Source organism: Mustelus asterias, chromosome 10 (assembly GCF_964213995.1).
Source record: "Mustelus asterias chromosome 10, sMusAst1.hap1.1, whole genome shotgun sequence".
NCBI lineage: Eukaryota > Metazoa > Chordata > Chondrichthyes > Carcharhiniformes > Triakidae > Mustelus > Mustelus asterias.
In genome coordinates, this window is record NC_135810.1 from 85,091,839 (window position 1) to 85,109,211 (window position 17,373).

General features: G+C 41.8%; 2 protein-coding genes across 17 annotated transcripts in view; one reads left to right on the forward strand and one right to left on the reverse strand.

The window, feature by feature from the left end:
* LOC144499733 (paraspeckle component 1-like) overlaps positions 1–9,997 on the reverse strand; it is a 97,091-nt gene extending 87,094 nt beyond the window's left edge. For 7 of the 15 annotated variants that reach the window (XR_013498889.1, XR_013498887.1, XM_078222098.1 and 4 more), the window contains exons 1-4: positions 9,508–9,982; positions 3,010–3,311; positions 1,279–1,308; positions 585–680 (exon numbers count right to left, since the gene is read on the reverse strand). Coding sequence is in view for 11 of the 15 variants with exons in the window: in XM_078222098.1 (XP_078078224.1) it covers positions 585–680; positions 1,279–1,308; positions 3,010–3,311; positions 9,508–9,813 (734 nt within the window). In the remaining 4 variants the exon portion in view is untranslated. Of the gene's footprint in view, positions 1–584; positions 681–1,278; positions 1,309–3,009; positions 3,312–9,507 lie in introns of all 15 variants that reach the window. The other 8 variants (XR_013498890.1, XM_078222103.1, XM_078222095.1 and 5 more) reach the window with 2 other exon arrangements.
* A 429-nt stretch (positions 9,998–10,426) lies between these two features.
* zmym2 (zinc finger, MYM-type 2) overlaps positions 10,427–17,373 on the forward strand; it is a 114,390-nt gene continuing 107,443 nt past the window's right edge. For both annotated transcript variants that reach the window (XM_078222086.1, XM_078222088.1), the window contains exon 1: positions 10,427–10,553. The gene's annotated coding sequence lies outside the window, so the exon portion shown is untranslated. The remainder of the gene's footprint in view (positions 10,554–17,373) is intronic.

Genomic DNA, 17,373 nt, shown 5'->3' on the forward strand with positions numbered 1-17,373 from the left:
AGAAACATACTTAAGTAAATGGCAAAACCTAGTAATAGTACACATTAGCCTGTAACTTCCTGGCTCCCCTGTGTCAAATTTGGAGAGTATCCAAACAGGGAACTCTTGGAAGTTCCCAGGTAAGGCTTTATGCAGCAATCATTCAGAAACGCTAACATCCCCAGGACAAATGGAACCATCCAGGCCAAGTGATCTAACCCACTAACTTTGGATGGTTCTACCAGTTTTATACCAACAGTTATTCTGAAAGATCTAGAAGAAATAAAACCACTTCTAATTTCAGCACTACTAAAACACTCAGACTGAGCCTCACATAGGACACTCTCCACACTCCGGATCCCCCAGACCTGACCCCCCCCCCCCCCCAAAAAATGGGATGTTGCCTTCCTGGACTAGCTGGAATTGCACTGGGGACTCTGTCACTGCAGGCCTCAAGCAGCTCCAGCCATTGGTGGTTTAAACAAAATTTTTCAGAGTAGGTAGGTGCATTTCAAACTCATCTAATTCCAGCAAGCCATGGAAGGTATTGCTTATTAAACTTTGGATGCAGTTTGTTTATGCCAAATAAGACATGAATTATTTACTTGTGGTATTGAGTGTTCTTTTGCAGTAGTTTCTCAGGAAGTCCATCTTCATCATCAAACTGTTCCATGGGCTCCACAATAACAGGACGAGGAGAGCTGAAAAGTAATGAAAAACAGCATTTATAGTACAAAAGGCTGACTACTTAAAAAAAAACCCTTTGAAGCACTTGATATGATGTTTACCATTTTCACTGAATACACAATCTTGTCTACTTCATTTAAAACAGAATGCACATTTTCAGAAAGATTCAACCTACACAAAATCTTACCTTTAATCAGCTGCGCCACACTATGGTCAATGGGCAAGTATGCTCACATTAACAGATGAGACCATGTAGAAGCACACATGCCCACGTTCCACAATGTTACAGTTTGCCATTTTAAGATTGTTTCTATGCTAAGCAATAACTTATTTCAGAAACATGCTTAAAAGGGGGCAGGTTTGCTGAAAAAGATAAAAGTAAAAAGATATGTCTTCAAAATGTTTACAATTGAAATAATGGCAAAGTTAAGAAAAGAGTGTACTAAGCTACTGCTCTTTCAGTGTTTCCATAGAAGGCTCTGAAATCCAAAGATTCTTTCACCCACTTGGGTGCTTATTCATCAGTATCCATTTGTATTTCAGAAATCCAGAAAATTTGTTGTAAATTATCCACAAGTGACACTTTTTAAAAAAACCATGAAGTTCTCTTACTTTGTCGCCTGGTTCGTCATATTGGAAGTCCTATGGGGAACAATAATTGATTTACTGTCAGGTGATGGTCTATGCAACAAATCTACTTTGAACGTGACTGTGGTTAACCTCAGCATGTCCCAAAATATTCTCTAATTTTACTGCACAAAAACAGGCCAAACAAGTGTACACCAATGTTATATTACACATAAACCTCCTCCCCTACATTATTTAACTATATTAACATAGCCTTCTATTCTTTTTCTTCCTGTACCAGTTTCCCCTTAAATGTATTTATGCTATTTGCCTTAACCGTGCCAATTAAGCAACTGAGCAAATTGTCACGAATGGAAAAGATAGAAATTTGAGTATGAGGGATGAGATGTGTGAGGGATCACCAAGTTCGCACCTTGCATACCAGTAGTCTGTTAACTTAAGTTCGTAACGCGTGGCCAAAGATTCCATGGTAATTCTTTTGCCAGTATTCATTGAACAATGAACAGAATCCATGACTAATTTATTCTAGCTACGTTTCCCTATAAAAAAGATAACTTTTGACACTATTCATTCGTGAAACGTGCACCAAAGATGCAAAATTGTCGGATTTTTTAAAAATCACGACGTCAAAATGCATGATATTCAATTTAGTGATTACTATCCATTTTTTATTAACATGCAACAGGGGAAAAAAATATTGCTAAAGTTTGAAGTGCTTATGCATAATTAAAACCCCACGACACTTCTTGCCCATATTCTGCCTTCTTTTGGTGAAAATTAAAATGATTAAAACATATGCAGCAAATCCCTTAAGATTTCCTCAAATATTGCATTTCAATGTTTACATTCAATAGAGCAACATTATGTTTGCCAATGCATACTCCACATAAATGTTGCTCAGGATGAAGGAATGAACATACTTCAGGTACTATGGGCCATAACTTCCACAAAATGGCAATCAATATCAGATTGACACTCCATGTCCAATTACCCAAGCAAAACATGCTTGTCTCACCCGACCTTCTGACTCAGGCCAGACCAGATCCAGGCACTGCAGCTGTCTCTGAAGGCCAGCAGCAACGTGTAGAAGAGTTGAATTGATGGCAGACATGTTCTAGTGCCGTAACAATAAAGGGGTGTGTGTGTGTGGGTGCGTGTTCGGGGGTGGGGAGAGGAGGTCCTGGGGTTGCCAGTTTGCAGGAGTTAACCAAAATTTCTTCTAACTTTTTCTGACGCACCTCAGCCAGAGCCATCCAAAGTTCACGATTTCAAATCTCATTTTCAGATGGTTCTCAGCACAGGGCATTTGCCCAAACGAAGTTAGTACTTCTAGGCAATTGCTATACAAACCCTCACCTTTGAAGCTCCGAGAGGAGTTCCCCAGCAGATCTTTGGGGAATCCCCCAAATCTGATGTTGGGCAGTTCAGAAGTTAACTATATAAAAACATAAACCTTATCATCCATCTCACGAAATAGAGAACAGGAAATTACTACATGTCTGAAGGGCACAAGTAACTTGACCAAATGAACTAGCAACAGTTCCAGGCCACTGCTGATAAATTATGGGAAAGTACTAAATTATAAAAATTCATGCAACAGCTATAAACTACTCTGAACCTGGAGTCATGTACTTTCTGATCAGCTGGAAGAGAGAATGAACTTTAAATTACATTCCCTTTTTATTAAAGTAAAGCACCTATCTCCGCACACCACACACAGCAAGGAGATTTGCGAAAGGAAAGAAAAATACTTACGACGTCAATAAAAATGCTCCATCTGAGCACCTTTCCAATGCCTTGCGAGCAGCAGGTTTTGCTGCAAATTCCACGTAACCTTTTCCTATAGGCTTCCCACGGTCATCAACAACAACTATTGCTCTCTCTACTGGACCAAACTGAGAAAAGGCCTGCTCTAATAGCTCGTTGGAAACCACTGGAGAAAGATTCCTCACAGTTAAAGCTGCTCCATGAGTAGCAAAACGAATACGTAGAGGTCGATTCCTAAGCATTGTACTGTCGAGTTCAGCCTTTGCTATTTCAGCCAAAGTTCTGGTTTCCTGCACAAAAATAAAAGTTAACCGGCATTAATATTGGTTCCAGCAAAATTTCAATCTTAAGATTCAGGAAGCACTGGTTCAGATGAAGAATAGTTGCAACATTCTGCTGCAGAAATTCAATTGCAGTCTCAGGAGTTTCAGCACAACCATGTTTACTCAAGAGCATCCAACATTGAAGAAAAACCTTAGAGCATCCACTGAATGTTTTGAATTATTAATTTACATGATAAACCTTAACAAAAATCACTAACCACAACAATGCCTGGTGATACTCAGTAATTCATGGAAGCCAACATATGAGCCAGAACTTTCTAGCTGTTCACATTGATGCGGTCTTCTGGTCCCGCCGACGGTGCACCCCCTGGCGGCAAGGGATGCATCAAACGGCAAACTCCATTGACAATAGCGGGACGAGAAGATCCCACCGCCGGCTAATGGTGGGCTGCCTCTCACCGTCATGAGACATGCAGCGGATTGCATGGAAAGTCCCGCACACAAGGTAACTTGCAGCAAGCTACATAACAGAAGGTGCTTGGAATAATTGCATAAAGTGAAAGCTGTAGCTGGAAATTACCACTGGGGTCTTAAAACCCCTTTAAAACCACCAGGTCGAGACTCTGACTACATATCCGCAATGTTCCTCAACCTCACCCAGTCCGTGTTCACCATCACCCTATCTGCAAAGAAACTGTACTGCTAATGCACTGTTGATGCTGTGAGTTTATAGCATGATAATCTCTAAATTGGTGATTTAAAAGGGAATTACAGGCAAGGGTTGGCACCCATGACCCCACCCAACAGATATCCTTTAACCCACTGCCACTTAAAAAGTCCTTTATGCTTCCTGGGTGAACATGTCGTTTCTTCACTAAGTCCACTAACAGATCATCACAAGTCCACTATGCAAACAGTATTGAAGAGTAGGCTTCTTTGCACCCACATGAAATTACAATTTTACAACACAGAAGGGAGTAATTTGGCACACCTCACCTGTTAGCACTATCCAGAATTCCAGTCACTCTTATTCCAGAAAAAAAGACTTGCATGTATATATTGCGTTTCATGTATTTTACAGCCAATTAAATACCAAGTTCGGCGATGTTATAAGAATCGCAGCAACCAATTTGCTTGGAGCATGGTCCTAGAAATGTCCTCAAAATAGCAATGCTATAATAATGAGATTTTAGTAATGCTTGGTTGAAGGCTAAATACTATCCAGATGAATTCTCCTGCTCATCTTTGAAACGAAGTCTTGGGACCTTTTGGCTGAGATGTTAACTCAAAACCTATAAGCATAGTTAAAATCAGGTCCTTTATGCCCACTTGACAAAGCAGACAGGTTTTTCTTTTAATACCATATCTGAAAGATGGCACTTTAGAATGTGCAGCATCCTCGGTACTGTTCAAATATCAGCCTACATTATGCTCAAGTCTCTGGAGTGCAGTTCAAACTCTCAGCCTACTCGATTGTTGGGACCGAGCTCAATGCCTCGCAATCACATCAGACACAATACTTCTGTATTTGCCAACACAATTGTCCAAACCCCGCAGGAAACAGAAAACAGTGTACGCTGTTCTATTAGTACTGCTGATGAGAGAGCAAATACACTTTATGCAAAAGACCTCAGTCGGTTCTGAATTCAATATGTTCAGTCACTTAAACCTTCCTTATTGTTTTGATTTTTGCCTGAGACATTTCCATAATCAATATAGGATTCAAGAATAGTACCGTTAACTTGTATCTTATGCATTCTGTGGTACCCAAGATCACAAGATGTTAGAGAAGTAGGCCAATTGGCCCACTGGGCCTGCTCTGCCATCCAAGGAGATCATGACCGATTGATAGTCCTTACTACTTTCCTGCCACATCCTCATCACCTTCAATTCCCTTACTGATTAAAAATCTCTATCTTAGCCTTGAGCAGACTTAACCCAGCTCGAGAGTCCTCTGTGGTAAAGAACTCAACAGATTCACTACCCCCAAGACAAGAATGTCCTTCTCATCTCATCTTATGTGTGCAACCTCTTACTTTGTGATGATGCTCCCTGGTCTTGGACTCTCCGTAAGAAGTTTAACAATACCAGGTTAAAGTCCAACAGATTTATTTGGTAGCAAATGCCACTAGCTTTCGGAGCGCTGCCCCTTCATCAGGTGGAATGGGGAAATGTTCACAAACAGGGCATACAGAGACACAAACTCAATTTACAGAATAATGATTGGAATGCAGTCTTTACAGATAATCAAGTCTCAAAGGTACAAACAATGTGAATGGAGGGAGCATTAAGCACAGGTTAAAGAGATGTGTATTGTCTCCAGACAGGACCGGCAGTGAGATTCTGCAAGTCCAGACAAGCTGTGGGGGTTACAGATAGTGTGACATGAATCCAAGATCCCGGTTGAGGCCGTCCTCATGTGTGCGGAACTTGGCTATCAGTTTCTGCTCAGCGACTCTGCGCTGTCGTGTGTTGTGAAGGCCGCCTTGGAGAACGCTTACGCGAAGATCAGAGGCCGAATGCTCGTGACCGCTGACAATACACATCTCTTTAACCTGTGCTTAATGCTCCCTCCATTCACATTGTTTGTACCTTTAAGACTTGATTATCTGTAAAGACTGCATTCCAATCATTATTCTGTAAATTGAGTTTGTGTCTCTGTATGCCCTGTTTGTGAGCATTTCTCCACTCCACCTGACAAAGGGGCAGCGCTCCGAAAGTTAGTGGCATTTGCTACCAAACAAACCTGTTGGAGTTTAACCTGGTGTTGTTAAACTTCTTACTGTGTTTACCCCAGTCCAACGCCGGCATCTCCACATCTTGGACTCTCCCACAGGGGGAAACAACGTCACAGCATCTATTCTGTCAAGCCCCTTGAGAATCTTATATATCTCAATAAGGTCACCTCGCTTTTAAACTCCTTCTAAACTCCAATGAATACAGGCCCTCTCCTCATAAAATCCCTCCATAACTGAGATCAACCTAGTGAACCTTCTCTGGACTTCCTCTTTCCTAATTTCAGATCACCTATATCTTCCACTTGCTTTACAGCAAGGGTTGATGAGAGGTGCATTTTCATGTCCAGATGAAAAATTAATATTCTGCGCGTAGTTCCATCACAGAATATGCCCAAAACGCAGGTAATAGAAACATAGAAGATAGGAGGAAGAGGCGGCCATTGGCCCTTTGAGCCTGCTCTGCCATTCATTAAGATCATGGCTGATCATCCAACTCAAAAGCCTAATCCTGCTTTTTTACCCATAACCTTTGATCCCATTTGCCCCAAGTGCTGTATCCAGCCGCCTCTTGAATGCATTCAATGATTTGGCATCAACTGCTTCCTGTGGTAATGAATCCCACAGGCTCACCACTCTTTGGGTGAAGAAATGTTTCCTCACCTCCATCCTAAATCGTCTACCCCGAATCCTCAGACTGTGACCCCTTGTTCTGGACTCCATCATCGGGAACATCCTCCCTGCACCTATCCTGTCTAGACCTGTTAGAATTTTATAAGTCTCTATGAGATCCCTCCTCATTCATCTGAACTCCAGCGAAAACAATTCTAACCTAGTTAATCTCTCCTCATACATCAGTCCCGCCATCAGCCTGGTATATCTTCGCTGCACTCCCTTGAGAGCAAGAACAAAACTGCACATAATATTCTAGATGTGACCTCACCAAGGCCCTGTATAGTTGAACACATCCCTGCTCCTGTACTCGAAACCTCTCACAATGAATGCCAACATGCCATTTGCCTTCTTTATCACCTGCTGCACCTGCATGCTTACCTTCAATGACTGGTGCACAAGGACACCCAGATCCCGCTGCACACTCCCCTCTCCCAATTTACAGCCATTCAGGTAATAATCTGCCTTCTTGTTTTTGCTTCCAAAGTGAATAACCTCATTTATCCAAATTATACTGCATCTGCCATTGATTAGCCCACTCACTCAACCTGTCCGGATCATTCTGAAGGATCTCTGCATCTTCTTCACAGTTCACCCTCCCATCCAAATTGGTATCTTTGAGATGTTACATTTTGCTCCCTCATCCAAATCATTAATATTTATTGTGAATAGCTGGGGTCTCAGCACCGATCCCTGTGGCACCCCAGTAATTACTGCCTGACAATTTGAAAAGCACCCATTAATTTCTACTCTTTGTTTCCTCTCTGCCAACCAGTTTTCTATCCATCTCAATACACTTTCTCCAATCCCATGTGCTTTAATCTTGCACGATAATCTCTTGTGTGGGACCTTGTCAAACGCTTTCTGAAAGTCCAAATATACCACATCTACTGGTTCCTCCTTGTCAACTCTACTAGTTTCATCTTCAAAGAATTCCAACAGATTTGTCAAGCATGATTTCCCCTTCATAAATCCATGCTGATTCTGTCTGATCCTGCCACTGCTTTCTAAATGCTCTGCTATAAAGTCCTTGATAATGGACTTTGGGTGGCACAGTGGTTAGCACTGCTGTCTCTCAGCGCCAGGGACCCAGGTTCAATTCCAGCCTCGGGTCACTGACCCCACGCACCCGGACATTCCCTCTTCTACCTTCTTCCATCGGGAAAAAGATACAAAAGTTTGAGGTCACGTACCAACCAACTCAAGAACAGCTTCTTCCCTGCTGCTGTTAGACTTCTGAATGGACCTACCTTGAATTCAGTTGATATTTCTCTACACCTTAGCTATGACTGTAACACTACATTCTGCACTCTCTCGTTTCCCTCTCTATGAATAGTATGTTTTGTCTGTATAACGCGCAAGAAATAATGCTTTTCACTATGTTAATACATAATAAATCAAATCAAGTGTCAGCATGGGTTTCCTCCGGAGGTGCTCCAGTTTCCTCCCACAGTCCAAAGATGTGCGGGTTAGGTGATTGGCCATGCTAAATTGCCACTTAGTCAGGGGGACTAGCTAGGGTAAATAAATGTGTGAGGTTACGGGAATAGGGCCGGGTGGGATTTTGGTCGGTACAGACTCGGTGAGCCGAGTGGCTTCCTTCTGTACTGTAGTATCCTATGATTCTATTATTTTATAATGGATTCGAGAATGTTCCCCACTACCGATGTTAAGCTGACTGGTCTATAATTCCCTGTTTTGTCTACCTCCCTTTTTGAATATTGGAGTGACATTCGCTACCCTCCAATCTGCAGGGACTGTTCCAGAGTCTATAGAATCCTGGAAGATGACCATCCACTCATTAAATTTTAGTAAAATCAGATCTCCAGTAGCTTGAGTTGCCCCAAATCAATTTTATGGGATATTATGTGACATAATAGAAAATTCGAATCGGCCCACTTTAGGCCAGGATGTCGACGCTGATGGGCCAAATTTGGCAACTACTTATGTCGAAGGATTGCTCAGATGAAGTGGACTGTAACGACATTTACATTAGAAAACTACGGACAGTATAATTCCCTACCCAGGGCAACCAAACTAATCTGATTATATCAGCCACCAATAATGGCCTGGGCAATCGTGAAAATACTTCAGATATCGTGCCAACTCAAATCCTTCATTCGGCACTGATGAGCGCAGCGATTCAAGAAAAAGCAAGCTGAAATTAATAAATACTCGAATGCATTGAATTCTCGCCTTCTACAATTTGCGTGCCCCTTCTCTGACCTAAGATTTCGTCCATTGTCATTCAAAACTCATCCACTTATATATAGAATATCAGATCTAATCTTACAAAAAAATTTCAACAATTTGCATACATTTGTGAATTGAACGCTCCACTGGAAATAGACGTACAAGTTAATACCAGTGCTTCCTTTGTTTTACAATTCACTTTCAGAGAAAAGCATTTGTAATATGCTATTCGTAATTTAATTTTAAAACTCCATATACCAAACGTGCCACAAGGGCTTGTCATTTTCCGAAGACATAATACATTAAAAATATTCACCAACAAGCGTGCAGGGAACATTTGGGGCGATATTCAATTCATTAGAACTGCGTCTCGACCAAAACCCCATTATCAACAGCGGTAAACATCTCGCGAAGTAAATACAATAGTTCGCTGAGTAGTAAAGAATAAACAGATTGGAGATCTAGGTTGTAATTGTGTTTACTTCCCATTTTGTATCAGCTTGATTTTTAAAACTTCGTAAATTTTGTTCCAACACCAGATACAAGGCTACGAAGCCTTGAAAATGGCGCCGACAAGTTGAATCAACACATGCTCAACTCACCAAGCGAATGAAGCCGAATCCGCGGTCCCGGTTGATAAAAACCTCGGATGGCTCCCCATATTTCTGGAACAATTTCTTGAAATCTTCTTCCGTGATGTCTGTCGGCAGATTGCCAACGAAGAGCCGGCATCTTTGAGTGTAAGTCTTCTCTCCTGGCCTGCGAAAATTCTTGATATCGACTGTCAGGGCTTCACCTTCCTCGCCAGGCTCGGTTCCCTCCAGATCCGCTGTGTCATAGTCTCTCTTCGCCGGAGAATTGCGGCTGTTCTCTTTTTTCAAATTTCGGTTCAGCTGATTTGACTGCATCGCGCGTGACTGCTTTAAAGCCGATAGTCAGTAAATTTCTTTTGGATGTAAAAAAATATAGGGAAACCTGATTATTGGGGTCGCGGAGACAGCAATTTCGCTATCTGCATTCAAACGCAAAATGGCGGCCGTAATACAACCTCCAAACGCTTGAAAGCCAATGACGTATGAGGCTGGTGAAGGCGGGCGGGTTGCCGCCCGGTGCCATATGGGAGATTCCAGCTCGTTCAGCCCAGAAGCTCTCTCCACCGTTATTAAACCTCCCCCCTCTCCAAATAGGCATTTCAAATCGGACTACAATTCCCAACAGCCTTTGTGTCACCCTGATCCAACTGTCAAAAAACATTTGTTTCATGTTCTTTCAGATCATCTTTGCCTATTAAATTTATTTTCTAAAGTTCGTTCTTAATTTACATTGGATTGAATTATTTGTTTTTGGATGCATCTTCTCTCGTCTCCCTGCCAATCAAACAGCGCCCTCTCCGGTCCCAGGATCATAACTATGTTGCTGGAGCTCTCCGCGGCAACCTAACCTGATGACGGAAAGGCGATGCCGTCACAATGATTGACAAAGCGACGAGCCACACACAAGCCGAGATTCTGCCTTTCACGGGCGAAATACGAGTACCGGCCCAACCAGTGCGTGCCGAGGGCGGGACTTTAATGATCAAGTTAGAATGACTTCAAGTCTAGCCCGGGACTGGAACGAGTGCGGTCGGTGTAGATCTCTGGGAAATCGGGTAAGATGTGATATTAACCATGCCTACTTTAACCTTTTTTTTCTTGAATTGTTATGCGGGCTTTGAGGCCAAAACATGTAAAAGGCAGCCTTATGATCCCATCCGTGGAAATAATGGTTAATTGAGTAAAGTTTCACTTGTCCCGCCTCTAATTTTCCCTTTTTAATCCCCCTCACGTATTGTTTCGGTCGCTCTCTAATGGCGGACGTGCGCTAGTACCGCAACGAAGGGGGTAAACCCGCGAGGGATGGGTGGTTGTGGGGGGTGGGGGCAGTCTTGGGGAAAAAATGTCCTTCCTTTGGGAATTTTACATCTTGGTGACTCGTTTGTACCCCAAATAAAAACAAAACCTCAAACTATTTATATTTTCATGGAGTATGGGGGGTTATTTTTTTCTTTAGTTTTTTGGGAAAAAAGCTGTTTGTGGTTCCCCCCCCATAATAGTTTTATGACAGTGGGGTCTATTTCACTATTTTAAAAATTAATTTGTTTTGCATTTATTTATTTTTTATTACTTGGAAATTTAATTTTGCATTTTCCCCCTATATTTTTTTTACCCCTTTCCTCGGGGTTGTTAATCCCGGATGGGTAGCTATTTTTTTTCTCCGTGAGCATTGTGGGTGTGAATAACGAAACGCACAGACGTTCGCCACAAGCGAGCTTGGTGCGTGTTGAAGGCGGGGCAGCTGGGGGTGGAGGGAAGAGAACCTCGCGGAGATTGGTGCTAACCTTTTCACTGGGATACTGGGATGAGGTCCCTTTTACCCAATTCTTCCTGGCAGCCAACAAAATAACCCCCCCATCCCGCAATATTACCAGTTGGGTAGCCTGTTTATTTGCAAGATCAGCACTTTTAACTTTTTGGGGGTGAAAGAGGGAGATGGGTGGCAGTGGTGGTAAAGGAGACAGAGAGGAGGTCTGATTAAAACGAGTCCAGCAGCGAATCCAGACCAGATTTTCGGATTAGCCGTTGTCCTCGATTTCAGTCCATCGTTGGATTTCACGTACGCAAGCGGTCCAAGCACTGTTCTGACCGTCTTTGTTGGTCCATATTTGTGGTGGCAAAGAAACTTGCGATCTGATCAATCTACAGAATTTAAACTAAAAAAAACAGCATTTCGGAATAGAATTCGTGTGCTTGCAGCTATCTCTTCCTATTGTGCAGAAACCAAATGCAAATTGGAAGTAAATCTTTTAAATTGCCCAAATGACGTTGTTTGGGATGAGATGCCGAATTCTGATGTATTGATTGTAGCCCGACTCAGTCGCCACTACTTCGTCAGTGAAATGCGGAACACATTTTCCTTGATGAGGACTGTATGGACCATCTTCCTTATTCTGCCACTTGTATTTATTATTTGTAATTGACAACGTCAGACAGAGTATAATGTGGGAATAGTCGTGTTTTTTCCCGTCTGATATTCATCGCTTGATCAGATTACCAAGGACAGAATGATTTGACACAGGAAGAGGTCATTTGGCCCGTATTTTGTTGAGCTTTCTAACTCGTCCTTCTCGCCCCCCCCCCCCCCCCATTTTTCCTGCAATTTTTTTTCTTTCAAATATTCATATTGTTTGCTTTTGAAAGTTACAATTTAATCCGTTTTTGCTGTCCTTCAGACTGAGGGTGAGAAATATTCCGTTGTTTCGCCAATGGAAACAAATTCTCCTCATTTGCTCTATCATAACCGCTAATGATTTTGAACCCCTCTATCCGATCTCCTCTTAGCCTTGTCTGCTCAATCTGGTAAATCTGCTCTGCGTCCTGTTCCAAGGCCTTGACCTACTTACTGAACCTACTATCCAGAATTGAACACAATATTCCAACTGAGGCTTAATCATTGATTTGTAAACTTATAAAAGCTTTTCTACATAGTGCCACTTTTACTAAAGCCAAAGAACATCTGTTTGAACAACAGCCTTCCCAACTTGTCCTGCTACTTCCTAAGATTTGTGTACTGACATCCACATTTCTGTTCCTGTACCCCCTTTAAAATTGTACCATTTCGTTTATATCGTTTCTGTCTTCCAGCTTAAATGTGCTTTTTCACGCATCTCTACAATAAATATTATCAGCTACATGTCTGCCAATCCAGCAACATGTTTCTTCCTGAATCCTGTGCCTGTCCTCTTGTTTATAGAATCATAGCACAGCATTCAGCCCATTAAGTCCATGCCAGCTCTCTGTGGAGCAGTCCAGTCATTCTTGTTTCTGCCTACCCTTTCCCCATGGCCCTGCAAGTTTATTTCCCTCAGTGCCAATCTAATTTCCTTTGGAAAACATTAGTTATATCTGCTTCCATTGCCCACTTAGGCAGCAAGTTCTCAGTCATGACTAATTGCTGCACAAGAAAACCTCTTCCTCACATCTCTCTGCATCCCTTGCCCAAAACCTCAAATTTGTGGCCCTTGTATTTGTACCATCAGCTAATTAGAACAGCTTTTCTTTGTCTACCTTACGTAAACCTGTTGTAATCCTGTGCACTTCCATCAAATCTCATCTCAATCTCCTTTCCTCCAAGGAGAACAATCCTAGTTTCTTCAACCTGTCCTTATAGCTGAAATCCTTCTTTCCTGGAATTACTGTGGTGATTCTCAATCTTGAGGATCCTTGCATCATTCCTAACAGCAATACTTGGTTGCAGCCTAACCAATTTTATAAAGTTTCAGCATAAATTCCCTGTGTTTGAAATCATTATCTTTATTTGAGGTGGTTCAGAGGAGGTTTACTAAATTGATACCTGGAATGAGTGGGTTGTCTTATGTGGAAAAGTTGAACAGACTGGCTTGTTTCCACTGGAGTTTAGAAATATGAGCATGGTCATGACAGGGTGGATGTGAAAAGGATTTTTCCTTAATAGCAACAATCAGCAAAGTTTTACAACAATAATTGGGGGGTGGGGGTGGTAATAGATCAACAGGCACTTGGAGAGGTTCAAGTTAATTAAGGAGAGCCAGCATGGAATTGTAAAAGGCAAACCATCCTTAACTAATCTCCGTTACGTCATCAAAAAATTCAATTCGGAGATTGAAGAAGGGAATGCAATGGATGTTGTCCATTTGGATTTTACAAAGGCATTTGACAAAGTACCACAAAAGAGGATGTTGACAAAATTGAGGTTTATGGAATAGTGTCAGCTTGAACAAAACTTTGGCTTATAGGCAGAAAACTAGAACTAGAGGACACTTTTAAAATTTGGGGTGGCCCTTTTTAGGACAGAGATGAGAATATTTTTCTGACTTTGGAACTCCTAAAGGTTAAAGTTTATAAGTTTATTATTGTCACAAGTAGGCTTACATTAACACTGCAGTAACGTTACTGTGAACATCCGCCTCAGAAGGTGATGGAGGTGGGGGTCATTGTATATTGTTATGGCGGAGGTAAGTAGATTCTAGTTAGGCAAGGGAATCAAAGGTTATTGGGGCTAGATGGGAATGTAGAACGTGTAACACAAACAGGTCAGCCATGATCTTATTGAATGATGGAGCAGACTTGAGGAGCCCAATGATCTCCTTCTGTTCCTATTTCATTTATATGAATCTCAAGATCCTATGTGCTTTGCTAATTCCTCTCTCCAATATGTTCACCTTCAATGATCACGCATAGATCGCATGGTCCCTCTGCCCCAGGACTTTGTTTAGAACTGTGCTGTTACATCTATATTGTCTCTCCTTCTCCCTTCTGTGAAAATGCATCACCTCCCACTTCACACGATTAAATTCCATATACCACTTGTCAGCCCATTCTGCTAGCCTATCTATACCCTGTTGCAGTTGGCTTTTGTTGTCCTCACTGTTTGCAATATTTCTGCAAATTTTGAAATTTTACTCTCTCTTCCAAAATCCAAGTTCTGTGCAGATAGCTTTGACGTTTGGAGAACACCACTGTCCACTATCCATTTGTTTTCTGTCTATAAGCCAAGGTTTTATTCAAGCTCACACTGACACTATTCCATGAGCCTCAATTTTGTCAACATCCTCTTTTGTGGTACTTAAATGCCTTTGTAAAATCCAAATGGACAACATCTTTTGCATTCCCTTATTCAATCTCCGAATTGAATTTTTTGATGACGTAATGGAGATTAGTCAAGGATGGTTTGCCTTTTAGAATTCCATGCTGGCTCTCAATTAAATTGAACCTCTCCAAGTGCTTGTTGATCTATTCCCTTCCCACCTCCATGATGCCCATGCCCATTTCCTTTAGCGACCTGGGATGCAAGCCTTCCCAACCAGGTGACTTATCAGCTCTAAGCCAGTCTTCCAGTACATCATCTCCATCCATTTTCACCCCCTCCATTACATCTATCACCTCTGATATTTTGTTAGCATCTTCCTTAATAGACATTTCTCTGCATTACATTTTCTCTGGCACATCTGCCCATTCCACCAGTCTGTCTTTGTCCTCTTGAGGTTTATCACTGTCCTCACAGTTCACAGTACTTCCAAGCTTTTAGTCATCTGAAAAATTTGAATTTGTGTCCTGCAAAGCTAAGTCTAGGTCATTTGTGTTGATCAAGAAAAACAGTGGTCTCAGTACTGAACTCTGGGGAACTCCACAATGTACCTTCCGCCAGTTTTAAAACAATAATTCACCACTACACTGCATTTTCTGTCAGTTCAACAACTTGACATCCACTTTGCTAGTGTCCCTTTTATGCCGTGAACATAACATTTGCTGAGAAGTCTTTATCTAACTCCTTTAGAAGTCTTTACACACCACAGCAACTGCCTAATCCTCATCAAGTTAAACATGATTTGCAATTTGCAAATCCCTACTGGCTTTCCTTCAATTATTTCCGCCATCCCCAAGTGACTGTTAATTTTATCATTTCTGAAGTCTTCCCCACCACCAAGGTTAAACTGACTAGCCTGTAGCTGCAGCATTTATCCTTCCACCCTTTTCTCGAACAATAACAGAAAATGTTGGAAGTACTTGGCTTGGGACTATCTGTGGAGAGATTAACAGTTACCGTTTCAGGGCAAAAACCTTTCTTCAGAACTGAAGGGAGATAAAAATTTAATAAACTTTAAGCAATTGAAAGGGAGAGGAGGAAGGAAAAAAAGGAAAGGTCTGTGATATGATGAATTTTGAGAGAGATTAACTCGCAAAATACTTCTTGGTACAAAAGGGGCGGGTAGCACAGTGGTTAGCACTGCTGCGCCTCAGTGCCAGGGTTTGGGTCACTGTGGAGTCTGCACGTTCTCCCCGTGCCTGTGTGGATTTCCTCCAGGTGCTCCGGTTTCCTCCCACAGTCTGAAAGACATGCGGTTAGGTGTATTGGCCATGCTAAATTCTCCCTCAATGTACCCAAACAGGTGCCGGATTGTGGCGACTAGAGGATTTTCACAACTTCACTGCATCTTAATGTAAGCCTACTTGTGACAATAAAGAAAGAAATAAAATAAATAAAGACAGAGGGGGTGTATTGATTGCATTTAAGTAACAAAACTTCTCAGAGTGGGTGTCAATGGCAGAATGATGAGCTACTGTATCCAAAGACAAAAACATAAACAAGCCTTGGTCGAGGGGCGGGGTCGCGGGTTGGTGGTGGTGGTGGGAGGAGCATCTCTCTGCACCTGCATTTCAGCATCCCTGGACAGATCACATCCGGTTCTGGTGATTTATAACTTTTTGTATTGTTGGCCTTTCTAATGCCTCATAATTTTTAACCCATCCAGTATCTCAATTACCAGCTTCGCTATGATTTTGTTAGGATCTTTATCTTTGGTAAAGACAGATGCAAAGTACTCATTCAGCACCTCAGTCATGCCCTTTGTTTTGGTCCTCAGTCAGCATCACCCCTCTTCTTATTATCATTTTACTATTTATGTTCCCATTGAAGACTACATGCCACCTGCTTTGCTGACTCCATGAATTTTGAATTTCCTGTTATGTGAGTTGCCAATATCTTCTCATACTGTGTCTTTACCTCTCTCATTTCCTTTCTTTATTGTCCCTCTGACATTTATATAGTCAACCTGGTTCTCACTTGTATTATCAATCTGGCAGCCACCATGACCTGCTCTTTCTGCTTCACCTTACTCTTCATCTCTTCTGTCATCCATAGAACTCTGGCTTTGGTTGTTCTATCTTTTCCCCCATGTGAGATTGTGCCTTGTCTGTAGCCTAACCATCTCTTTATAGCAACCCATTGCTTGTCAATCTATCTTTCCAGTTTACTTGAGATAGGTCTGTTCTCCACCAGTTAAATTGGCCCTCCTCCAATCTGAAATCATGATTACTGTTCCCTAAATGTTGCCTACTGACACTTAATCCACTTGGCCTTCCTTATTCCTCTTATCTCAACTATGCTGTCAGGCCTCTTGCTATTCTCATAGTGCTCTTCATTTACTGCATTCGAGTTTCATGTCAACTGCAAGATTTGAAATTGTACACAACGAGCAAGCCAGTAACATATATAAAAAACAGTAGTCCTGCTATTGACCTGTTGGAAACACCAATGTATGTTTCTCTCCTGCCTGATATATGGCACTGTGCCAAATATTGTTTGAAAGTTCATGTGCATTCAACATCAACCATATGACCTGCATCAATCCTCTCTGATACTTGAATTCAGTCAAGTTAGTTAAACATGGATTGCTTTTAACATATTACTGGCGACTTCCATATATTAGCCCATACTTTCCCAAATTCCAGTTAATATTGTCTGGAAAATTTCACCATCGCTGATAAGCTGGGTACTTATAATTGCTGGGTTGACACTCTTCCCTTTTAAAATAAAAGTGATATTTGCAATCCAGTCCTCTGGCACCATCCCCATATCTAAGGAGGACTGTAAGAATGTGGACAGAGCCGATG